Here is a 26,687-nt window from a genome sequence, read left to right as displayed (position 1 = left end):
ATAAGGGATCAGCAGCCAAAATAAGGGATTTTCCAACCACAGGTAGGTTCAACTTCTGAGCCCCTCCGAGCCAAAGGCAGAAAGCCCAGCCAGCAGCCAAACGAAGCCTCAAGCGGTGGTTCCCACAGCAGAAACCCGGCAAAGGGGATGCAGTAAGGAAAACCACTGTCACCTCTCTGCTGGGAAGCGCTGAGCAAATGCGAGTCCCCAGACAATGCGGTCGATTTGATCGGCACAAGGCATGCAAGCTCCACCCCCCCAGTCGTTCTTAGACTCCTTATTGGGTGAGCAAAGCAGCCAAGCAACACAGTTGGAGCCTCCCTCCTCCCTGGCCGGCAGGGAGGGAGGGAGAGGAGCTGCTTCCTTTGAAACCCGGGAAATTTAAGGGACATCATCAATAAGGAACAGCAGCGGGACACGGTGCTGGGATAAGGGAGTTTCTCACCAAATAAGGGATGGTTGACAGCTATGTCATGCATAGGTGTCAGGGATTTTCTCTGCCCCCATTGTTCAGCCCGGACACTGAGGTCCAGTGCCAAGGGTCTTCTGGCGTTTCCCTCACTGCGAGAATTGAGTTTACAGGGAATCAGGCAGAGGGCCTTCTTGGTAGTGGCACCCGCCCTGTGGAATGCCCTCCCATCAGATGCCAAGGGTCTTCTGGCGTTTCCCTCACTGCGAGAATTGAGTTTACAGGGAATCAGGCAGAGGGCCTTCTTGGTAGTGGCACCCACCCTGTGGAACGCCCTCCCATCAGATGTCATGGATGTAAACAACTATCTGACTTTTAGAAGACATCTGAAGGCAGCTTTGTTTGGGGAAGTTTTTAATTGTTGAAGTTTTATTCTGTTTTTAGTGTTCTGTTGGGAGCCGCCCAGAGTGGCTGGGGAAACCCAGCCAGTTGGGTGGGGTATAAATAATAAAATTATTATTATTACTGAAGAGGAGGAGGAATGGTGGAGGTCTCCCCCATCTTTCTCCTGTAGCTGCCAGAGAGGAGGAAGGCAGTCTCGAATTACAATAGGGCTTGGAGGAAGATAGCAGCTCAGAGACAGGCAAACAGCTGAGTTATGCTGTGTTAGGAGAAGGAGGAGGGGAGACAGAGCGGCTAGCTGACACGTCACTGGATAGCATACCTGACCCCCCTTCTCCCCAAATGCGGCGTTCGTTAAGGGTGCTAGAACAAAGAGCACAGAGACAATTGTCCACGGACAGACGCCGTAGAAGCAGGCGCTGTTGCTAGAGAGGGAAAGGGAGGGAGCTCAGTGAGAGCAACTCCATTATGGAGGAATTCTTTGTCATAGAATCATAGAATCATAGAATCATAGAATCATAGAGTTGGAAGAGACCACAAGGGCCATCGAGTCCAACCCCCTGCCAAGCAGGAAACACCATCAGAGCACTCCTGACATATGGTTGTCAAGCCTCTGCTTAAAGACCTCCAAAGAAGGAGACTCCACCACACTCCTTGGCAGCAAATTCCACTGTCGAACAGCTCTTACTGTCAGGAAGTTCTTCCTAATGTTTAGGTGGAATCTTCTTTCTTGTAGTTTGGATCCATTGCTCCGTGTCCGCTTCTCTGGAGCAGCAGAAAACAACCTTTCTCCCTCCTCTATGTGACATCCTTTTATATATTTGAACATGGCTATCATATCACCCCTTAACCTCCTCTTCTCCAGGCTAAACATGCCCAGCTCCCTTAGCCGTTCCTCATAAGGCATCGTTTCCAGGCCTTTGACCATTTTGGTTGCCCTCCTCTGGACACGTTCCAGTTTGTCAATGTCCTTCTTGAACTGTGGTGCCCAGAACTGGACACAGTACTCCAGGTGAGGTCTGACCAGAGCAGAATACAGTGGTACTATTACTTCCCTTGATCTAGATGCTATACTCCTATTGATGCAGCCCAGAATTGCATTGGCTTTTTTAGCTGCCGCGTCACACTGTTGGCTCATGTCAAGTTTGTGGTCAACCAAGACTCCTAGATCCTTTTCACATGTAGTGCTCTCAAGCCAGGTGTCCCCCATCTTGTATTTGTGCCTCTCATTTTTTTTGCCCAAGTGCAATACTTTACATTTCTCCCTGTTAAAGTTCATCTTGTTTGTTTTGGCCCAGTTCTCTAATCTGTCAAGGTCGTTTTGAAGTGTGTTCCTGTCCTCTGGGGTGTTAGCCACCCCTCCCAGTTTGGTGTCATCTGCAAATTTGATCAGGATGCCCTTGAGTCCATCATCCAAGTCGTTGATAAAGATGTTGAATAAGACCGGGCCCAAGACAGAACCCTGTGGCACCCCACTAGTCACTCTTCTCCAGGATGAAGAGGAACCATTGATGAGCACCCTTTGGGTTCGGTCAGTCAGCCAGTTACAAATCCACTGAGTGGTAGCATAGTCAAGACCGCATTTTACCAGCTTCTTTACAAGAATATCATGGGGCACCTTGTCAAATGCCTTGCTGAAATCAAGGTAGGCTACGTCCACTGCGTTCCCTTCATCTACCAGGCTTGTAATTCTGTCAAAAAACGAGATCAGGTTAGTCTGACATGACTTATTTTTCAGAAATCCATGCTGACTATTGGTGATCACAGCATTCCTTTCTAGGTGCTCACAGACTGTTTGCTTAATGATCTGCTCCAGAATCTTCCCTGGTATTGATGTCAGACTGACTGGGCGGTAATTATTTGGGTCCTCTCTTTTCCCCTTTTTGAAAATAGGGACAACATTTGCCCTCCTCCAGTCTGCCGGGACTTCGCCTGTTCTCCAGGAATTCTCAAAGATGACTGCCAGTGGTTCTGAAATCACATCTGCCAGTTCTTTTAATACTCTTGGATGCAGTTCATCTGGCCCTGGAGACTTGAATACATCTAGACTAGCCAAGTATTCTTGTACTATCTCCTTAGTTATTCTGGGCTGTGTTTCCTCTGCTGAATCATTTGCTCCAAATTCTTCAGGTCGGGCATTGTTTTCTTTATCGGAGAAGACTGAGGCAAAGAAGGCATTGAGGAGTTCAGCCCTTTCTGTGTCCCCTGTTTGCATTTCACCATCTTCTCCTCTGAGTGACCCCACTGTTTCTTTGTTCTTCCTTTTGCTACGAACATACCCATAAAAGCCTTTTTTGTTGCTTTTAACCTCTCTAGCAAGCCTGAGTTCATTCTGTGCTTTAGCTTTTCTGACTTTGTGTCTACATGTGCTGGCTATTTGTTTGAATTCCTCTTTGGTGGTTTCCCCCCTTTTCCATTTTTTGTACACATCCTTTTTTAATCTTAACTCAGTTAAAAGTTCTTTAGATAGCCACCCTGGCTTCTTTAGGCACCTTCCATGTTTCCGTCTCATTGGTATTGCCTGAAGTTGTGCTTTTACTATCTCCCTCTTAACAAACTCCCAGCCATCATGAACTCCCTTTCCTTTTAGTATTACTGTCCATGGGATCTCACCCAGCACTTCCCTAAGTTTTATGAAGTCGGCTTTCTTAAAGTCGAGAAATTGAGTCCTAGTATGCTTGGCTGCTCCTTTCCGCTGTATAGTAAACTTCAGAAGAGCATGATCACTCGCGCCTAATGATCCTTCCACTTCTACCCCACTAACCAGGTCATCAACATTGGTTAGGACCAGATCTAAAATGGCTGTTCCTCTTGTAGCTTCTCCCACTTTCTGGACAATGAAGTTGTCTGCAAGGCCAGTGAGGAATCTGTTTGACCTTATGCTCTTGGCTGAGTTTGACATCCAACAAATATCCGGGTAATTGAAGTCCCCCATTACTACTATCTCCCTTCCTTTTGCATGCTTGGCCATCTGTTCCAGGAAGGCATCATCTATGTCCTCCGTTTGGCTTGGGGATCTATAGTAAACTCCCACAATGAGGTCACTGTTATTCTTCTCTCCCTTAATTTTGACCCAAATGCTCTCACTTTGGCTTTGAGGTTCTAAATCTTGGATCTCTTCACAGGTATACACATCCCTGACATATAACGCCACTCCTCCTCCTTTCTTGTCTGGTCTGTTTCTCTGAAATAGATTGTATCCCTCCATTATTACATTCCAATCGTGGGACTTATCCCACCAGGTTTCAGTGATGCCTATTATGTCATATTTAGTTTGCTGTACCAAGAGCTCAAGCTCATCTTGTTTATTTCCCATACTTTGCGCATTAGTGTACAGACATTGAAGTCCATTAATCATTCCCCCGTGTCTCTTATTTAAGGATTTTTTCCTCCCACCACTAGGTCTGCGTGCTGTTTGCTCCATTCGGTCTATGACATTTGGATGATCATCTTCATCAATTGATAGACTCCTACCTTCAGGAACTCTGTCTCCCTCCCCCACATTAGTCAGTTTAAAGCCCTCCTGATGAGGTTTCTGAGATTTTTTGCAAAAACATTCCTACCAACCGTTGTGAGGTGCAGCCCATCGCTTGCCAGAAGTCCATCTTCAAGAAACTGCATTCCGTGATCTAAGAATCCAAACCGTTCCTGTTTACACCATTTGCGAAGCCAGTTGTTCACTTCCACTATTTTCCCCTCTCTCCCTGGGCCACGTCGTTCAACTGGGAGGACAGATGAGATGACAATTTGTGCATTTAATTGCTTCAATTTCCTGCCCAGAGCCTCGTAATCTCTTTTGATCTTCTGGAGGCTATTGCTTGCAGTGTCATTGGTTCCCACATGAACCAAGAGGAAGGGGTATTTGTCAGTGGGTTTTATGATTCCTTGCAGTCGTTCAGTTACATCTTGGATCTTAGCCCCGGGGAGACAGCACACTTCCCGAGACATCTTGTCAGGCCCACAGATCACTGCTTCTGTTCCCCTCAGTAGGGAATCCCCTATCACCACTACACGCCTCCTCTTAGGTCTGGTCGGGGTTCTTCCGTGAGCTGTCCGTTCCAAGGTCGCCTGCACATTCCCTGAAGACTGCCTTTGCTGCTCGTCTTCATATACCTGATCGACTGTAATGAGGGAGAGATCCTCAAATGGAGTCTGCTCTTCGTCTTCCATGCTAGGGGAAAGGACCTCAAAGCGATTGCGTATTTCTAAACAATCAGAGCGAACCCTGGGCCTCCTACTTCTTTGAGTCACGTTTCTCCATATATCTGGCTCCTGTGTTGGTGAACTAGCCTCCTTCTCAGGGGAGTCCCCTGTCTCCTCCTGTCTTTTGTTGCGATGACTGAATAAATAATAAGTAAGAGCTTTCTTGTTCCCTCCCTCCCACTTCGTGCCATTGTGGTGGGGAGAGGCTTCCTCAAGTCTGACAAGAGCTGTATCACTTCAGAAGTTTTATCCCTAGGGCTTTTTGTGCCATTTGGCCTAGCCATTTGCCACACAACTGCTGCTGATTATTTTATAGTAATAATAATAATAATAATAATAATAATAATAATAATAATAATAATAATAATTATTATTTATACCTCGCCCATCTCGCCGGGCTTCCCCAGCCACTCTGGGCAGCTTCCAAAAAAATATTAAAATACTGTGCTACATCAAACATTAAAAGCTCCCCTAAACAGAGCTGCCTTCAGATGTCTTCTAAAAGTCTGGTAGTTGTTGTTCTCTTTGACATCTGGTGGGAGGGCGTTCCACAGGGAGGGCGCCACTACCGAGAAGGCCCTCTGCCTGGTTCCCTGTAACTTGGCTTCTCTCAGTGCTGGACCTCAGTGTCCGGGTAGAATGATGGGGGTGGAGACACTCCTTCAGATATACTGGACCAAGGCCGTTTAGGGCTTTAAAGGTCATCACCAACACTTTGAATTGTGCTCGGAAATGTATTGGGAGCCAATATGCGTCTTTCAAGACCGGTGTTATATGGTCTTGGCAGCCGCTCCCAGTCACCAGTCTAGCTGCCGCATTCTGGATTAGTTGTAGTTTCCGGGTCACCTTCAAAGGTAGCCCCACGTAGAGCGCATTGCAGTAGTCCAAGCAGGAGATAACCAGAGCATGCACCACTTTGGCGAGGCAGTCCGCAGGCAGATAGGGTCTCAGCCTACGTACCAGATGGAGCTGGTAAACAGCTGCCCTGGACACAGATTTGATCTGTGCCTCCATGGACAGCTGTGAGTCCAAAATGACTCCCAGGCTGCGCACCTAGTCCTTCAGGGGCACAGTTACCGCATTCAGGACCAGTGAATCTTCCACACCTGCCTGCCTCCTGTCCCCCCAAAACAGTACTTCTGTCTTGTCAGGATTCAACCTCAATCTGTTAGCCGCCATCCATCCTCCAACCGCCTCCAGACACTCACACAGGACCTTCACCGCCTTCACTGGTTCTGATTTAAAAGAGAGGTAGAGCTGGGTATCATCCGCATACTGATGAACACCCATCCCAAACCCCCTGATGATCTCTCAGAGCAGCTGCATGTAGATGTTGAAAAGCATGGGGGGGGGGAGAACAGAACCCTGAGGCACCCCACAAGTGAGAGCCCAGGGGTCTGAACACTCATCCCCCCCCCACTTTCTGGACACGGCCCAGGAGGAAGGAGCGTAACCACTGTATGACAGTGCCCCCAGCTCCCAGCCCCTGAAGACGGTCCAGAAGGATGTTATGGTCAATGGTATCAAACGCCGCTGAGAGATCCAGCAGAACTAGGAAACAGCTCTCACCTTTGTCCCTAGCCCGCCGGAGATCATCAACCAGTGCGACCAAGGCAGTTTCAGTCCTATGATGAGGCCTGAATCCCGACGGGAAGGGATCCAAATGGTCCGCTTCTTCCAGGCGTGCCTGGAGTTGTTCAGCAACCACTCGCTCAATCACCTTGCCCAAGAATGGAAGATTTGAGACTGGGCGATAGTTGGCCATCGTGGCTGCATCTAAAGATGGTTTTTTAAGAAGCGGCAGGTGATTGCATCATAATAATTGCAACTTTATTTATTTATTTATTTATATAATTTCATAGAAAGAGTGTTGGAAGGGAAGATGAGAATCAACCCTCTGCAATGCAGGAATCTTTCGCTCACATGACCATGAGATTAAGAGCCCCCTGCTCTACCAACTGTGCTACCACGTTGCTTAACTGCAGTCGTCTCTAGGTACTGTGCAGGAGGCCCGACGCAACGTTAATTGATAACGTTTCCATTGAATGTTCCATTTTATGATGCGGAAGAGATCTCATAATTATTTTCCTGACTACGATTTTTATGGTGCGCGGGTGACCCAATACAATATTCACTGATATTGTATGTATTGCAGGATCCATCCCCGTATGGAACAGCTGCATATTCCTGCATTGCAGGGGGTGGACTGGATCAGGCATGTCTAACTCCCAAGAGACTGTGATCTACTCCCACTATTAAAAAAAAACTTGCAGTGATCTACCCATTGGATTGACCAAAACTTGTTGAGCTTTTTTGGGGGAGCCAAAGTTGAGGGTTTTTTTTGGGGGGGCAATAACACGAATGATGAAGGATGCCCCGTGATCGACTGGTGGATCATGATCAAACTGTTGGACTAGCTGATCCTCTGGGTCCCATCCAACTCTACAATGCCCAACCCTTCCCCACTCATCACAGTTACCACTCTATGAAAGAAGTCATTGATGTGAAGGAACCAGAGCTAGGTTTGTCCAATGGGCCTGATTTGTTTACCATGAAATATTGCACATATATAAGCATCACAGTGCTGCTCCTTCTCTGGGTGGCTTGCATAAAAGATTCAAATGCTGTTTCAATATAGTAAAAGCAGAAATTGCGGTGTCACATTTGGCACAAAATGACCTGATCTGGAGAGAGAAAAAAGGTAGCTGACCTCTTGTTAGGAACGGATCGCGTGTTCCTGGATTATGCTGAACCACAAGAGTGGAAAATTGCTGTGTGGATGTGCTGATTCTCTATTTCTGGCACCTGCTTTAGCTACTCTCCCTTGATCTGCTTCCAAACGGCTAAAAAGCCAAACGTTTTAGTCGGCTGAACTCAACAATGTATGGCAAAGGGGGACTTTGTCAAATGCCGGAGGGTAAAGAACGCTGCTTCTAGATGCAACAAGGAGTACATGGAGGCATTTGTGTGCTGGTTGATGGCATGTACAGGACGAAGAGTACATTGACTTGGTTGGGGGGGGGCGATTTTGTGAGTGCTTGCATTGGTAGACTCTGAATTCTACATATGCCACCAGTCTGAATATCTTTGTTGTTGAAGCAATGAAAATCTACAAAGTGCTATACAATGGTACCTCAGGTTAAGAACTTAATTCGTCCTGGAGGTCTGTTCTTAACCTGAAACTGTTCTTAACCTGAAGCACCACTTTAGCTAATGGGGCCTCCTGCTGCCGCCGCGCCACCGGAGCATGATTTCTGTTCTCATCCTGAAGCAAAGTTCTTAACCCGAGGTACAATTTCTGGGTTAGCGGAGTCTGTAACCTGAAGCGTCTGTAACCTGAAGCATATGTAACCCGAGGTACCACTGTATGAAGATTAAAAACAAGATACGGTCACCTACGTGTGAACATGTTCACCATAAGCATGATCGTCTATGTACCGGAAACTGGAAATCTGTAAAAGCCACAAGGGATATCTGCTATGGAAGAATAACATAGGAAGCTACCTATCAGGAGTCTTGGTTTCCAGCTCGATAACACAGTAAGCATAGGTAATTAAAAAGGAGGATTTATTGCAAAAACAAACAGATAGCTCCAGACGGCTCTAACGCAGCCGCCAGCATTATCACTCAAGATGACCCTTCTGAAGACTCCTTCCGGTTCTTACAGGATATATTGAACCATCGCCTCTTACGTCTCTTGTTGTGCTTCCTATCTAGCAGCCCTCTCATTTGCCGACTCTTTGGACTTACGGGATCAGCTCCAGTCTCTTCCTGTTCTGACAGACTGTCTCTGTGTCTCTTCGCGCCTGTTTGAGCTTCCTGAGAGCTTTGACTGTATTCCAGCCCGCTCTCAGTTGTTCCTTTGGCAACCGGCATTCCAATGTCTGAAGGAGTCACTACTGACTGCTGTGTTCTTCGCTCTTCCTGCGTCAAATCTAAGACTCTCTGTTCTGCAGCAGGCTGTAAAGATCCACTAGGAGCTGGCTCATTCCTGACACTACCATTGCGTCTTTCTAGCTTAGTGGTGTTTGCATTGACTGGCAGTAGATCTCCAGGGTTCAGATGATGGTCTCTCCCAGTGTTCATAATACAAATTCATTCCCCATTGATGATGGTAATCAGAAGCAGTCCTCCCAAGTAAACGCACAAGAGTGATTTGCAATGATGACTTCCACCGCTTTCCCTTTATGACGGTGGTGACCCAAAATGGACAGACACAGGGGTCACACCTGCCTTGTGCAAATCATTCAGCTGTACCTACAGATGCTGACCAACAAATCAGGAATGAACTCCCCCCGCCATTTGCGTCAACTATTGACCAGTGCCTCTCCCCCCACCTCCACTATGCCGTGAAAGAGATACCATCAAACAGATGCCCAGCTTTCATATTCCAGCATATCCCAGGAGCTGGCCTCTAGTTACATTTTAGGCACTGCATGAATGCTTTCATACAGCCCCATGAAACATAGGATAAGTTGGAAGAGAAAGCAGCTGTTGCATGCATCAGATGTCCACCTTGGTTAGTCATGTGGAGGCCACCACAATAATCTAGGCCAATCCCTTCTCTACTAAGGTGTCTAGCTTTGCAGTTGGGACTGGGAGTTAGTAACCATCTAGCTTGAGGACCATTGCAACAGATGCATCCGACATAGGGACACCTTGACTGGCAAGTTGCGTCCCTGTCTCTAATTCAGTGGTGGCTCACCAGCAACTTTCCAGATGTTGTTAGACACCCATCAGCTTCAGCCAACATGGCAAATGGTCGGAGTCAATGGGAGTTAGAGCTGAGTGATATCTGGTTTTCAACATTGCGATATATCACCAGCTAAACATGGCAAATATCACAATGTTTGAAATAAGGATGGAGCTATGTAGAGGCATTGGCTGGTTTCACGGTTTTCTCTGCATCACGATTTTTACCGGCGCTTGCTCTTGTGATTCGCTGCCCCCTGCAAGAGACAGGGGAGAGAGTTAACAGGGGCTGTAGGAATGGAAAGAGGCGCTGGCTGGCTTCATGCTTTCCCCCATATTGTGATTTTTGCATAGCACATGCACAAACATCATGATTTGCAATTTATTGCCAGGGCAAAAAATCGATATCACGACATGGACTTCAAACTGGTTTTGGACAATATGTCGAAATATCGCCCAGCCCCAATGGGAGTTGCTTTCCAATTAAGAAAGGCTTCTCTGTATTTATTTGAGAGTTACTATATCAAACCTAGTGGGGCTTACTCTTGAGTAGGATTGGGAATTCGAAGCTGTGGTACCCACGGTGAAAACGGAAGCAAGCCACGCTTTGTTTCCAATGAGTTACTCTAGAAACCTCCGCCCGTCACCAACTTTGACTTCACCCACTTCCGCCATGCGGCCCCTAATAGATTACGCCTCATTGTATGTGGCCCTGAGCAGTAAGAAGGTTCTCTACCCCTGACTTAAGGATGAACTATTTTGTGTTAAGTAATCCTGTTACTTACTTAGGGGTCCATCTAGTCTAGCGTGGTCTGCAAGTATCCTAGCGTTGTCTCCAGACACAAGACACTCCAGTTCTTCTGGTTTTTGAAGTAAAGATGCATATGGACAGAGATATTTGCTAACGCTATCACCATGCTAACCCACAGCCTCTTCCCCTGACTCCCACGGATTCTGTGTCAGACCCTGACAGAAAATGGGACAGCATCAGGATTTGCAACAGGGCTTAATGCAAGCAAGTTGGCTCTGGAGACCATTATACATTCCTGAACCAATTGGAGGGCAAATGGCTCAGCAAGTCATACGCTTGACATTGCTGACGTTGCTATGGCAACCCAGTGCACCTGACACCCTTACCCTGTGACTTTAACATATATGAGAGAGTGCTGGAGGGGAAATAGTTAAATAGGTTGCACAGACAGAACCCGGGGGGGGGGTGGAGTCAGTGGGTCTATAAAACCAGTTCTAGGAGGAGTTCGTTGGGAGTTGTTGGTGGGTAGTTGGTTGGATTTCATGGGTTGGCTGGTTGGGAAAGGCAGTTGGTAATAGAGAGACAGTTAGGGCAGTGGGTTCTTGAGTGTGGGGGAGGTAGAAGAGATAGAGAGAGGAAAATAAGTCTAAGAAGGTAAAGAGCAACAACATTTTGAATGCTGTAAATGTTTTGTTTGTGTCTGAAATAAAATACACTCTTATTTATTAATTGAGAAGCTGACTGAGACTGAAGTAATTTTACCAGGGAGGACCTGGTTGGTGGCAGCGGATTAGTGGTGTACGGGTCAATAGTCCATGAGACGACCGGGGGCTCCGTATGAACACCACAAACCCCAGAACGTTCAGATACGGTGTGTGCGCTAACTCAAGACATGGACCATGTCTTGAGATAGTGCACACACAACCCTGACTTGGCCCATCTAGACAAGCTTTCGCGAACACTGGTGTTGAGAGGACACCTCTGAAGCTCTGCCCCACCACACAGCTGCCACTGGTGCCCTAACAGAACCTCGGCGCTGGAGGCCCAAGATTCCCATCCGCTACAAAAAGCAGTCACCTGCCTTACAGACAGTGCAATCGCCCCTCTGCAGCAGGCTGCAAGAGTCTTCGTAACAACTTCTGAAATCTCCTTGCGCCTTTCTTTAGCTCCCTTGTTGCTTGTGTTGTCATCCTGCCCACCCCTTTACTGCGGGGATGAGCAAGGTACAGGAATGCAGTCAGCAACCAGGTAAGGTCATTAATCCTGGCGCAAAACCAGAGCATCATTCTTCCAAAGGGGGCAGGTATGTGGCGCCCTGGAGCTTGCTCCAGGTATCTTTGAAAAAAGTATTGTGCCTGACACAGAACAGCTTTATTCCCCCCCTTCCACCTTTTTTTTAAGGCACAGGAATGGATTAAATACAGCATGAGAGTTAGGCAGAGCTTGACACCCATATAACTTGGCCTCAATTGATTCTGCAGCTGTATAGTAAATCAGCCCCAGGAAGACAGTTTTCTCAGGGTACCCCTGTTACTGCTCCTGCCGCTGCACGTTGGGTCACTTATGTTATCAGAGCAAAAATGACGGCTCCTCTCCTGTATCATTTATTTCCTGAGCTCCAGGGCTGTAAATTTGCACCGATCTGTGGCAGTACTTAGCTTTAATATTCTCATCAGCTTTATTAGAGAGGACTCGGTTTCATGTACTGTTTCACTGAGAAGGAATGAAGTCTCCGATCTTATAGCTGCATATCAGTGTGACTGAAAGGGTGATGTTTAACACAGAGAAACATCTCCCTCCGGAAGTGAGGTTTTAAATCTCAGAGTCCTGGGTTTGAGCGCCACGTTGGGCAAAAGATTCCTGCATTGCAGGGGGTTGGACTAGATGACCCCCGCAGTCCCTTCCAGCTCTACAGTGCTATGCTATGAAGTGGACACTGCATTGGAGGAAACTGGTGCAGCAGTAGGAACGCTGCCTGAGCTCCGAGCTTGATATATTCGCCTTCCATGAAGCTAACTACCGTATTTTTCGCTCTATAACACGCACCTGACCATAACACGCACGTAGTTTTTAGAGGAGGAAAACAAGAAAAAAAATATTCTAAATGAAACAGTAGATGTATGATTTTTGTGGTTCATGCTGTGGCCACAGACATGTGATCTGACAGTGAGTTTGGAGTAGCCCAGTGCAAAAATCCTGAGGATCCATGTGGATCCATGCTTTGTAACCACATTTTTGCACCCCAGGCAACAGTGGGTGCGTGATTTTTTTGGTGCAAGATGTAGCCATGGACATGCTATGTGATCTGATGGTGAATTTGGGGTGACCCAGTGCAAAAATCCTGAGGATCCATGTTGATCCGTGGTTTGTAACCACATTTTAAGTGGGGAGGGAAGGAAAAGCACTCAAGGGACAAGGAGCACGCGTGGGGTGTGTGGAGAAGGATGCTGCTAATAATGCAGAAGAGGGGTTTAAGGGAAGAAGGAACACGCGTGGGGTGTGTGGAGAAGGATGCTGCTAATAATGAAGAAGAGGGGTATAAGGGGAGAAGGCTCCTCTCCTCTCCCACTTTGCTCCTTTAAAGCAAGTAGGCTTTCTGTCCCTCTCTCCTCCCCACTCAGCGGCTCTTCTCCCGCTTTGCTGTTTCAAAGTGAGCCACGGAGGAGGGAAGGAAGGGGAACCATGGATCCTCTGCTCACGACTGCAGCAGATCCCCCGCCACCCGTAGGCATTCCCTCCATAACACGCACAGACATTTCCCCTTACTTTCTAGGAGGAAAAAAGTGAGTGTTATGGTGCAAAAAATACGGTAAATGCAAATCCATATAACTGATTCCCAGGTTGCTTCCAAACGACCTGTTTACTGAGCATTCATTCTGACTTGTTTTCTGGGGCATTAGACAATTTTGCATCAAGCAAATGTTATCTGACGTGTTTTTACGTGGGTGGTGGGATAAAGCAGGGTTGTTGTGCCAGAGCTCCCAAATTAACTTCTGTTGCACATTGTGAATTTGCTGGCTTGTGACTGAATAGCCACTTCTAACCTGGGGAGAAGGGGTTGCGGGCTTCACGCCCACCCCCACGTGCGCAGGGGCTGAGCACAGCCCCCCTGAGATCTAGGGAATCCTCGTCCGTGTCATCTCCCCAGGCAGCCAATCAGCTGACTGGGGAGGCGTGGCCTGACATATTTAGGGCTTCACCTCTTTCACCGCTTCACCTACTCGGTTTCCCATCTCCCCTCCCTTTAGGCAGGCTTCTTGGACATTGCTATGGACTTCGGTTGGTTGCCGTCAAGGGGCCTGGTAGGAATTTTTTCCAGTTGGCAAAATGGCTCCAGCCATTTGGTTTTTCGCCTACCTTGTAGCAACTCGTCACAACTTCCTGGTATTGGCAGTTAGGCATTGGTAAGGGTAGGGTTAAATAGATGATGGGGGGAGGGAGCGCCATTGCCTCCCCCCACAGTCTAGGGTAGCCGGGTAAAGGGCTCCTGTGGTCGTGGCCCTGTCCGAAGCCTATGGAGGTGTGGGCCTAAGGCACGCCCCCGAGCGGTCACCCCGGGGGAGCTCCTAGTTGACGTGCCTCAGCAGGACTCCCCCTCTTGGTGGTTAACCCTTTCTGGTCTTCATGCAATCGGGCTTAAGCCGGATAGTCGATAGGACCAATGCCTAAGCCAATACCGCTCATTCCTGTAATCAATAAAGTTGTGGTCTGTTTCGCCCATTAACCTTATTCATGGTGTCCTGTGTCTTTATTTCTACTGCAGAGGGCGGGAACTCGCCACGCAACCCACCTGAAAATAGCAAATGTGTGCAAGTGCCCCCAGTGTCACTTTTTAAATTTATTTAAATGCAGCTTTGAAAGAGGGTTGCTTATTTTTTATGAATAATAATTAAAAATTAACAATTATAATTTGGATGATAATTCGGTCTTTTTATTTTAGTTTTTTATTTTAATGGGATTATGATTTGATACAGTATGTTAATTGGATGTTTTTATTGGAGAATTAATAAAAAATATTTTAAAAAATGAAAGAGGGTTTCTTAGAGCAGAGAAATGACGTGTATGTGGGTGGATTTCCCTTCTGGAAACTGCTTTTCATTTTTAAAAAAGCACATTGGGGTTGAGTTTGCATGAAACTTCTAGTTAGCTCAAGTAGAACATGGAAAAATGACACAGAAATGTCAGAGCATACCGTTGGCTCACATGTGGATCACTCAATGTGTTGGTTGGTGGTTGGATACCTGCAGTCTAACATTAGAGCTCAGACTGGGGGGCCTTGTTGGCAGACATGATCTGAACTGTGTGGGTGTGTAGGACTTTAGTTAGACCAGATGCCGGAAAATGCCCACCCCCCGCTTAATTGGGCTTAAGACAAATCCACTTCCGACATCAGGAGGAGGTGGTCTTGCTATGGGCTTACGCCCCCAACACTCGTTCGAAGGCTGTCTTTCAGGGCAATTCTTGGGCCGCGTCAGCCCCAGAGCCAGCCAATCGGCTGGATCCAGGGGCGTGGCCTGGGTCATTTAAGGCCGGTGCGGCCCCGGGATCTCCCCTTTTCGACCACGCAGCTGATTTCCACTTGGCGAATTGGCACCGGCCATTTGTTTTTTTGCCTACCTCGTAGCAAATCGTCACAACGTTTTTGGTTTCGGCGGTTAGGCAATGGTAGAGGTATTATTATGTAGATGTGTTGGGGGGGAGGAGCGCCATCACCTCCCCCAGATATTGAAGGGTAGTCCAGAAAAGGATCCCGGGGGGCGTTGCCTCGTCCAAAATCTATGGAGGCCAGGGCCTAAAGCACGCCTCCGAGCGGTGACCCTGGGGGAGTTCCTAGTTGATGTGCATCACAGGGCTCCCCCTGCTGGTGTTAACCCTTTCCGGTTTTCATGCTAACAGGCTGAAGCCGGATAGTCTGATAGGACCAATGTCTAAGCCAATACCGCTCTTACCTGTAACCAATAAAGTTGTGGGCAATTTTTGCCCATTAACCTAAACTAATGGTGTCCTGTGTCTTTATTCCAACTGGGGGGAGGCGGGAATCGCCACGCAACACCCTGTCCCGAAATTTCCAGAGGGTAGTTGGAAGTGCACACACAAAAATGGAGTTACTTTTCGGGTATATTGAGTGCAAAGAGAAAAGGGAAAAAAAATGCTGGTTTTTTTCCTTGGCTCCTTTTCCCAAGCCGCTCCTACAAAAAATCATTTTACCAAAGACTACATTTCCTTGCTCTACCAGCTCAGGAACTTTCCTTTCTTCTTACATACATTCCCTGCCTCCTCTCCAAGCAGAGGACTCCGGATCTTTTCCGCCTCTCCCCACACATAGAAGCTGTTTGACACCCCAGGTAATTTTCCTAGCACATTAATTTTAATATGAATGGAGCGTCAAAAGCTCCTTTGGAGGCTGTTAAATTCCCAGCCCGAATCTGTTTATAGAAGCCGTTGCTGGATGGAAGAGAAGCTCTAATCAGATTGTAGCTACCGGGTCTTAGGTGGATCAATTATTTTGCAGCTGGAATTGATTGCTTTTCATTGCAGGCCCAAGCCTTTTGATTACATGTTTTGGAAGTACGGAATGAATAGCTTTGGACTTGTTACAGCCATGGTTACTAATCGGCGTGTAGCAGATAGACTTGGCTTGCCAAGTTTGCCTCTGCAATGTTTAAGGGCCCTTTTCCTTTTTAATTCGTTTGAACTCTTTGCTGCCCCGTAATTGCGTGCAGTCTTCATGCTTTTTAATGCAATTTTAATTCCGAGCTTATGACTTGTTTGCAGAACAACACCGCTTGGAAGCCAGACTCCTGCCGGGAGTGCAGTTGCCATGGCGACATTGTCCTGTGCAAAGGCGTCGTTTGCAAAAACCCTCGCTGCGACTTTGGGAAGGTAAGGCGACGGAATGATGTCCGCGTGGAGAAATGAAGTGGTCGTGGCAAGTTCAGTCTCTGGCATCTCCTTATAGGGCTGGGAAGGATTTCTGCCTGTAACCCTGGAGTGCTGCTGCCAGTCAGTGCAGACAGCACTGAACTCTATGGACCAGTCGTTTAACTCCATCTAAGGCGGTGTGGGTTAAACCACAGAGCCTAGGACTTGCCGATCAGAAGGTCGGCGGTTCGAATCCCTGTGACGGGGTAAGCTCCTGTTGCTCGGTCCCTGCTTCTGCAAACGTAGCAGTTCGAAAGCACATCAAAGTGCAAGTAGATAAATAGGTACTGCTCCGGCGGGAAGGTAAACAGAGTTTCCGTGTGCTGCTCTGGTTCGCCAGAAGCGGCTTAGTCATGCTGGCCACATGACCCGGACGCTGTACGCCGGTTCCCTTGGCCAGTAAAGCGAGATGAGCGCCGCAACCCCAGAGTCGGCCACAACTGGACCTAATGGTCAGGGGTCCCTTTACCTTTACCTTAAGGCATATTCCTATTGTCTCTTCTTTATTTGAAAGTGTGGCTCAGTCAGTAGAGCACGAGACTCTTAATCTTAGGGTTGTGGGTTTGAGCCCCACATTGGGCAAAAGGTTCCTGCGTTTCAAGGGATTGGACTAGATGATCCTTGTGGTCCCTTCCAAAGCTACAATTCTATGCTTTTAGTTTATTACAGGGGTTACCAATGTGACAGGTGCCCAGTGGTACCTCCTATGGCACCCACATCATCATCTTCAACAACAACAACTTATTATTTATACCCCGCTCATCTGGCTGGGTTTCACCAGCCACTCTGGGCAGCTCCCAACAGAATATTAAAAACACGATAAAAGATCAAACATCAAAATCTTCCCTAAACAGGATTGCCTTCAGATGTCATCTAACAGTCCGATAGCTGTTTATTTCCTTGACATCTGATGGGAGGGCGTTCCACAGGGTGGGCGCCAACACCAAGAAGGCCCTCTGCCTGGTTCCCTGTAACCTCACTTCTCTCAGTGAGGGAAGTGCCAGAAGGCCCTCGGTGCTGGACCTCAGCATCCAGGCTGAATGATGAAGGTGGAGATGCTCCTTCAGGTATACTGGACTGAGGCCGTTTAGGGCTTTAAATTCAGCACCAACACTTTGAATTGTGCTCAGAAATGTACTGGGAGCCAGTGTAGGTCTTTCAGGACCTGTGTTATATGGTCTCTACAATGCACAAGAGACTTACTTCCTCTCCCTGCTCAGTTCCTATTTGCATTCTTTTGTTAGATTGAACACCGCTCCCCACAAAATAATAATAATAATAATAATAATAATAATAATAATAATAATAATACCCTTATGGATGCTAGGATTAGAAACACTCGATTGGGAGCCGCCCAGAGTGGCTGGGGAAACTCAGCCAGATGGGCGGGGTATAAATAAAATATTATTATTATTATTATTATTATTATTATTATTATTATTATTATTATTATTATTATTCCACCTTTCCATTCTGAACAGAGGAGGCCTATATTGTCGAGACTGTGTGTTGGAATATCAGGAATAGGCTTTTCTAGACAGATGGATTTGTGACACTCGCTGAATGGCTTTTTCTTGTTCAGGGGGAAGTGCTACAAACACCTGCCAACGCTTGCTGCCCTGAGTGCGTTCTGCAAACGGAGGGATTTTGTGAGCATGAAGGACGGGTCCACGAGGTGAGCATTTCTTGTGTATCCCTTTCAACTTGCAGTTGGCTTTTCTTCTTGGAAAAAACTCTTGTCTCGTTCCCTCTTGGGACCTTGCCTTGCGGCTGCAGAGAGACATTCAGAGAACTTCATGTTGGAAACACAATCTGAGTGAGATCTAGCTGCTTGTCTGGTATGCCGGGCCGAGAGAAGTCTGGTCGCTTGATGGCTGGGCTTTCTTAATATCCACAAAGCGTTGCATTGATCCGCTCGGCCAATTCTTTGGCTGCCTTAGATTTTTCTCCAGTTCTTCCATTCGGGTAACTAGGTCAGAGCAGTCTTAGGCGGCTTCACACATGGCCTAACCAAAGTTATTGCTGCAAATTAACTTTTGGGCAGATACCCAAAGATGAGAAGAGGAATGGGGGAAAAAATAATAATAACTGGCGCACTCTCGCTGCCAACTGGGTCAATTTCACAAGCTTGGCATTTTCGCTGCGAGAATATGAGTATGTTCGTTTCCAGGAGCTGGCTTATTGCATAAGTAAAGAGGAAGAACCATTAATCATTTCATTTGTTTGCTCGTTGTAGTATCTCCCATTTATCAAAAATTTGGGGCTCGCAAGGAGTAGCGTAGGACTGCCAGCAGACACCTCTCCAGAAAGCAGCCATTGCTCCAACTAGTAGGCCTGTCAACGAGTCTTCACCATGCTAGCAGAAAATAGAACCCCATAGCTGTCAACCGTCCCTTATTTGGCGGGAAACCCCCTTATCCCAGCGCTGTGTCCCGCTGCTGTCCCTTATTGATGATGTCCCTTAAATTTCCCAGGTTTCAAAGGAAGCAGCTCCTCTCCCTCCCTCCCTGCCGGCCAGGGAGGAGGGAGGCTCCAACTGTGTTGCTTGGCTGTGTTGCTCACCCAATAAGGAGTTTAAGGACGACTGGGGGGTGGAGCTTGCATGCATTGTGCCAATCAAATCGGCCGCGTTGCCTGGGGACTCGCCTTTGCTCAGCGCTTCCCAGTGGAGAGGTGACGGTGGTTTTCCTTGCTGCATCCCCTTTGCCGGGTTGCTGCGCTGTGGGAACCACCGCTTGAGGCTTCGTTTGGCTGCTGGCTGGGCTTTCTGCCTTTGGCTCGGAGGGGCTCAGAAGTTGAACCTACCTGTGGTTGGAAAATCCCTTATTTTGGTTGCTGATCCCTTATTTTCGAGGCTGCTGGTCCCTTATTTTCAAATCTGTAAGTTGACAGCTATGGAACCCTCATGTTCAGAGGCAGTGTATCTCCAAGTTTTGTTTGCTAGGGACAAACAGGGGCCAGCCACCACTCTAGATTAGATTATTATTAGAGTGTTGTTTCTCTGTATTTCCTGTCTTTCCATTAGAAAAAAAGAATCAATAGGGTGGACTTTTCACAGAGAATAGATGCAACACAGCAATGGGGAACATGTCTCCTTCCAGTGCATTGTTGGGAATCCAGCCCTCACCAGAATGGCCAGTGGTCTGGGAAGGTGGGAGTTTGGGACCCCCAGATGTTGTCAGATCACAGCTTCCCCATCCGCGGTCCAACAGGGCAGGTGGCTGTGAAAGCTAAATGGATCTGGCTGCCAGCCATTGCCCAGAATACTGGGCATGGATGGACCTCTCGTGTGGCTCAGAAAGCACAGTTTTTATGGGCTGAATCCCACAAAGGCTGCAGCTGAGATGGCTTGGTTGGTTGAGCATGAGACTCTCAATCTCAGAGCCGTTGGTTCAAGCCCCCCATAGGGCAAAAGATTCCTGCGTTGCAGAGGGTTGGACTACATCATTGTGCGGGCAGAACGACTTCTGTAAACAAAATATTCCTATCCCACAGCAGCCGCCCTGCACCCACCAGTCTGTTCTGGAGCACATCAGTTTTTGGGGAGTGTGATGGCGGGCACGTCAGGGGAAAGAGAAGAATGGGAATTCCCATTGCATGAGCGGAAGCTGTTCTGCTCGGACAGCGATTTCACTGGCTACAGCTCTTCGCTTTTGGTCTCTGCCCACTTTGCTGCTTGTATAACTTTTCCTCTGCTTGCTTCGCCAACAGAGAAAGTTGAGATCTAAAGGGTCTCGCAGGGGCGTTCTTTGCCAGCTGGCTAAATGGGGACATAAAATGGAGAAACATGGCAGAATATAAAGATTTAAATGTCCTCCTTAGTTTTAAAGCAAGGCAATAATGGTTCCAGTTATAATGTATGTCCGAGAGTATTATTGCAGCAAATGCAAACATTAAAATATATGAGCCTGGCTTTATTTTCAATCCAGGGCTAGGAGGAAGGGCAATGCTGTTATGAGTTCTGGTCAAGCCTGCCATACAGATCTGGCCATACTTTTGGTAGGGAGTTTAGTGACTTCTGGCTTAGTGGTTACGAAAATGTCCCTTATCAGAACCAGTAGCCAGGGAATAGCAGAAACATCTGAGAATCAGCATATTTCTAAATTTGCATCTACAGTGGTACCTTGGGTTAAGTACTTAATTTGTTCCGGAGGTCCGTTCTTAACCTGAAACTGTTCTTAACCTGAAGCACCACTTTAGCCAATGGGGCCTCCCACTGCCGCCTTGCCGCCACTGCGCAATTTCTGTTCTTATCCTGAAGCAAAGTTCTTAACCCGAGATACAGTGGTACCTTGGGTTACATACGCTTCAGGTTACATGTGCTTCAGGTTACAGAATCTGCTAACCCAGAAATATTACCTTGGGCTAAGAACTTTGCTTCAGGCTGAGAACAGAAATTGTGTGGCAGCAGGAGGCCCCATTAGCTAAAGTGGTGCTTCAGGTTAAGAACAGTTTCAGGTTAAGAACAAACCTCCAGAACGAATTAAGTTCTTAACCCGAGGTAAAGGTAAAGGTAAAGGGACCCCTGAACATTAGGTCCAGTCGTGACCGACTCTGGGGTTGCGGCGCTCATCTCGCTTTATTGGCTGAGGGAGCCAGCGTACAGCTTCCGTGTCATGTGGCCAGCATGACTAAGCCGCTTCTGGCAAACCAGAGCAACACACGGAAACACCGCTTACCTTCCCGCCAGAGTGGTACCTATTTATCTACTTACACTTTGATGTGCTTTCAAACTGCTATGTTGCCAGGAGCAGGGACCGAGCAACAGGAGCTCACCCCGTCGCGGGGATTCGAACCGCCGACCTTCTGATCGGCAAGTCCTAGGCTCTATGGTTTAACCCACAGCGCCACCCGTGTCCCTAACCCAAGGTACCACTGTACTATTTCTGGGTTAGCGGAGTCTGTAACCTGAAGCGTCTGTAACCTGAGGTACCACTGTATGTACAGAATAGAAGATGCTATGGTGGCTTGGATGGATTTAAAACAGGACGAGGCAAATTTATGGAGGGTGAAACCCTCAGCACCTACTAGCCATACTGGCCAGCTGTATAGTACCTCTGCTTTTTGGGAGGTGGGCAATGTGCCTCTGAATACCAATTGCTGGGAATCACAGATGGGGAAAGTTTTCTGCATCATGTCCTGCTTCCCATATGCTTCTGGTTAGCCCCTAGGAGAAAAGGATGCTGACCCGAATGGACTATTGGTCTTTGATCTAGCAGGGCTCGCCTTAGAGTCAAATGATCTGGTTTCCTTGGCATCCCATTTATGATGGGATTAGGAGACGGGAAAATATAGTCCAGCAAAGTCCCACAGCTTCTTATTTTAATAATATTTATTACTTTTCCAACCATTTAAACACTACAAAAAAAGGACAATACAATACAATACAAAAACACTACATAACACTAACACATTAAACTAACAAAACAGAACAAAAACAGTTTAAAACACCTCAAACATTTTCAATATCTTATCTTTCATTCACTTATTTCAACGACCTCCTCACACCTCCCTTTTTGTATTCTACTTCTATTAATTGTTTCAGCAATTCCTTTCCATCTTCCTCTGTTTTCTATCCTATAATTATCTTAACACATTCTAGCCTTATTTTTTCCTTTAATATTCTATTAATCTATTTGTACTTAATTCCTTATAACATTTCTACTAAAGCCATGTAACTTCATTCCAACATTCTTCTAGCATTCATTAATTTTACAGTATTTCTGTAAATAGTCTTTAAACTTTTTCCAATCTTCTTCCACTGACTCTTCTCCCTGGTCTCGGATTTTGCCAGTCATTTCCGCCAAGTCCCACAGCTTCTTCTGTTGCCAACAATTGACAGTTACCTGTTTTTCCCGCTCTGTTTCCCCTGTAGCATGGTACGGAATGGGCTGGCTCCGAATGTACGACCTGCGCTTGTGCCAGTGGGGAAATCACCTGCACCCCCAAGGCTTGCCCTGCCCTCTCCTGCGAGGGAGTGGGCCCCCCCAGGCAAGGAAAGTGCTGCCCACGGTGTGCCGGCAGCGGAGGTGAGTGAGTAAAAGGGTGGTGAAGGGAGAGGGGATTCGCCCTGGATTTGTCCGTCTTGAAAACGTAAGCAGACTTGCCGCCGTCGCCGCAGCTTAGCCAAATGTAATCTAAGCTTGTCCAATAAGCTGTTGCTTATTGCAGGATTTATACAGCCACTTTTAAATAGGGGAGGAAAATCTGGCACTCCAGCTATCCATCCATTTGATTGCTAAACCAAATATTATTATTATTATTATTATTATTATTATTATTATTATTATTATTATTATTTTCTTATTATACTGCCCTTCATCCGGGGATCAGAGGGTGGTTTACAATATAAAAGCACAAAAATATCTAATATATTAACAAACAACACCCCCCCCCATTTTAACAGGCCAAAGATTCATTATTATTTATGTGCTGATAGTGTCCTCTTGGCTTATCTTTGGTGCCCTGAAAATGCCAACCTAGGCTCACCTTTTTCCACCGCAGCCTGTTTTGTGCTGGGCTGTCCTCTCAGTGGCTCACAGTTGCCTCTTTCATTATTAAAACAACTATTCCCTTTCCTCCAAGGAACTCAAGGTGGAGTACATAGTTCTCCCCTCCATTTTATCCTCACAGCAACCCTGTGAAGTAGGTCACCTAGTGAGCTTCATAGCTACTTGGGGATTCAAACCCTGGTCTCCCAGGTCCTAGTCCAACACTCTAACCACTACAGCACATTGGCTCTCTCTTTCTTTGCATGTCCCCACTCATGTGCCTTTCTGAGGAGACATGTAGCAGCAAGGATTGACCGCAACACACTTTTATGCATAATTTAAGACCGACTTTCTGGCTTCTTGTGTGATCTCTGATATGCATTTACACGATACCTTGAATGAGGGAACTTTCAAGATCACGCAGAATTCCATGCTTGTTCAGTTGTGTGTGCATCAATTCTATGCAGATTTACAATTTAGAGCATGAAAACTGGGAATGGAGGCACAATCTTCTATTATTATTATTATTATTATTATTATTATTATTATTATTATTATTACTACTACTACTACTACTACTACTACTATACCACTCTATACCTGGTATACCTGGAGGTCTCAGGGCGGTTCACAGAACAACATCAAAATATAAAGCCACAAAATATATAATCAAAATGAAAACAACAACCTATTCTCCTCCTTCGCCCTTCAACGTGATACTCCATTCTTCCGAGATTATTTTGCTCTTGGGAAAGGGGGAAAATAGGGATACACCATGTCTCCTTTGAAACAGAAGACTTTCCATGTGCTTCTGTGTCCCTTCTTGACCACAAGGGACAGATTCAGAGGACAATGTAACTATGGAAGTGTTACAGATATGCCTGATGTTGTGAGATTGCTCTTCGAAAAATGAAGAGTATAACCTCACAGACTCTAGAATATGGGTAGGAATCCTTTGGCCTTCCAGATGTTTCTGAACCATTGCTGGCTGTTCAGCACGCTGTCTGGGCCTGATGGGACCCAGACTTTATGAACATCTGGAGGCCAGAGGTTCACCAGCCCTCCTCTCAAATGTTCCGTGAACCTAGGAAAAAAACAATGGTCTTCAATGCCTTTTAGAGCCTTGTTCTTTTGATGGTCAAACGTACCTGGATGGTGAGGATTGGCAGCCCAGCAAGTGTGCCAGATGTGTCTGTCGGAACGGGACTGCGCAGTGTTTCACCGTAGTTTGTCAGCCTATATTGTGTAAAGAGGTAAGATCGTGCAAGACTTCTCTGCATTTTATTCAACCTTTCCTTTTAAATTGTTATTATTTATTTTCATGTTCAACTTTGCCATTCAGGTGAAAAAACAAGGCATTGTCTTAACTTTATCTGTTTCCTCTGCTGTAACTAACTGGAGCTGAGCTTTAAAAAAAAGGGGGGGGGCAGGCATTTCATGAAAACTTTTGCACCCTGCAAAATGATTCCCCAGTTTTGGAGAGGAATGGAGCAAAACTGTTATTGCCTTAACTCTGACTTGGCTTGGTGTCGATGTCATGTAGTTTAGTTTGACTGCATGGCAATGTGACATGCATTACATTGCTTGCAACGTGACGTGAAATCTCCTCTTTGAGCGAGAAAATGTTTGCAGTCCTATTACTATTGATAACAGTGAGGTGCCCCCACTGTGGTTCTAGAGGACATGGAACCAATTCACCCTGAGCAGAGGTAGGTGTTAGAATTCCTGCTCCATGATTGCAGTCATGGGATTTTTGTCTTTCTCATGACAGTATATGTTTTGACTCCACAAAGTGGGAAGTGACGGAGACAGGGTGTTTGTGTTACTGTGTTCCATGAAGTGGGACTATTGTCCTTTGTTCTTTTTCTCTTTGCTGTCTGATGCTAGAGAGAGGGAGCCATGTTGCAGTGCTCCATGTGTGTTTATATGTAAATAAAGTAGATTAGCCAAAATGCTGAGTTGCTGAGATCTGTCACGTGCATGATGCACAAACTCTGCGGATCCCTAAATGTGCCAGTGTCTGTTGGCATTGGTCGCTGTGATGTTTGAGCAGAAAAAAGCTTTTGAAGCTCCTGAACAATCGGCCAGGAGGGAGAGAACATGCCAGTCGGGCATGTGTCTCTGCCAGGGTCCTACTCGAGTGTAGGCTGAACTCCTGACAGTAGGTTCAATGAGGCTTGGATTAGAAAAGTCAAAATGAGGATGGAGTAAGAAGATTCTTGTGTAGGAACAGACAGAGACACTTGCGTGCTTAAGTTTTGGAGAGAAACAGGATATACAAGAGAGACTAAAGTCACACCCACACTATACATTTAAAGCACTTTCGTACCACTTTAAGAGCTATGCCTTCCCCAAAGCATCCTGTGAATTTTGCAGCCTGTTATGGGAAACAGTTATTAGGGACTGCTTCCTCAGTGACCCATGGCTATGGTCACCATTTCTGGAAAACAGAGTCTTTCTGGCAATGTGACTTTTTTCTTCTTCAAAAAAGTATATTCTGATTGGGTCCAAATTTAAGTAAAAGGTAAAGGACCCCGTGAAAGGCGACTATGTGGGTTGCGGTGCTCATCTATCTTTCAGGCCAAAGGAGCTGGTGTTTGTCCACAGACATCTTTCCAGGTCATGTGGTCAGCATGACTAAAGCGCTTCTGGAACGATGGAACAGTGTAACGAGTGCCAGAGCGCACAGAAATGCCGTTTACTTTCCTGCTGGAGTGGTACCTATTTATCTACTTGCACTGGTGTGCTTTTGAACTGCTAGGTTGGCAGGAGCTGGGACAGAGCAACGGGAGCTTACCCCGTCACGGGGATTTGAACCGCCGACCTTCTGATCGGCAGGCCCAAGAGGCTCAGTGGTTTAGACTACAGCGCTATCCGCATCCCTTTGGGTCCAAATATAAGCTTCCCCTGAATATAGGCCACACCCCAAAAAGAGATGTCTTAAATTTTCTCTGCCTTCTTCCTCCTTCAGCATCTCATGTCCATTTTTGGAGAAGCACCTCTTCAAGTTCTCTCCAGCGTTCTCTGTTGTTTCCTTCCTGCATCCACACCAGCCTTTCTGTTGGTTTTAAATAATCCAACCTTCACATAGGTGATCGCCCCCTTGGTCTATTGAAGTTGTAGGGTCTCCAACCTGCTTTTATTCCATTGGCCTGAGTAGTCTGATGCCACATATACCCATTTTAACTTTGCTGCCTGTAGGAACACAATCCTAGGCCGCACTCAGATTTCATACAAGCTGGATTTGGTGGGGCAGAGTGTGGCCTTTATTCAGATCAATACAAAATGTTCCTGCCAAGAAATAAGGCGGCTACATTTCCTCCCATCTCATTTGTAGATAGCCCTGTTTCCATTCTTCATTGCTGAGTACCACCCTCCAAATTACACTTGGTGTCAGGAGGTTGCTGCTTTTATTTTATTTTTTGCTGCTCTGCACATTCCTTTTTTACATTCACTGAACAGCGCCCTTGATATGTGGGCTTAGTCATCCAGGTTAGCAGCTGAAACCTTGGCCGGGGAAGGCATTCAGCAAACAATCTTCATCCTCATAAATTTATTTTCTTTCTTCACATCTTCTCACCTGCGTCGGAAGCAGCCAGGTGTTCACATTAGTAATACCCAGTTCCTTTATTAGCTTCACCCCCCCTCCTGATTTTAGAAGAATTTATAACGCAGTAACATTTAACGGCAGTTAACAGCCAAATACCTTTTTTTCAGAGGGTATTGTCATGTCAGAGGATTAGTTCATAAAGATGTAACCAGCCTATTTCCTCTAACAGATTAATGCCAGTTTTCTGACGAGAGCATAAAACCACTT

The 26,687-nt window shown here is 46.6% G+C and overlaps 1 protein-coding gene across 1 annotated transcript in view; it reads left to right on the top strand.

The window, feature by feature from the left end:
* The window catches only part of FRAS1 (Fraser extracellular matrix complex subunit 1), a 354,385-nt gene that overhangs the window by 128,665 nt on the left and 199,033 nt on the right, over positions 1-26,687 (top strand). The window contains exons 3-6 of the mRNA XM_053404373.1: positions 16,233-16,340; positions 17,962-18,054; positions 22,255-22,408; positions 23,990-24,123. Of these exons, the coding sequence (XP_053260348.1) occupies positions 16,233-16,340; positions 17,962-18,054; positions 22,255-22,408; positions 23,990-24,123 (489 nt within the window). The remainder of the gene's footprint in view (positions 1-16,232; positions 16,341-17,961; positions 18,055-22,254; positions 22,409-23,989; positions 24,124-26,687) is intronic.

This window comes from Podarcis raffonei, chromosome 9, assembly GCF_027172205.1.
Source record: "Podarcis raffonei isolate rPodRaf1 chromosome 9, rPodRaf1.pri, whole genome shotgun sequence".
Classification (NCBI taxonomy): Eukaryota; Metazoa; Chordata; class Lepidosauria; order Squamata; family Lacertidae; genus Podarcis; species Podarcis raffonei.
Note: the sequence above shows the minus strand (reverse complement) of the source record. Positions and strands in the feature narration are given on the sequence as shown.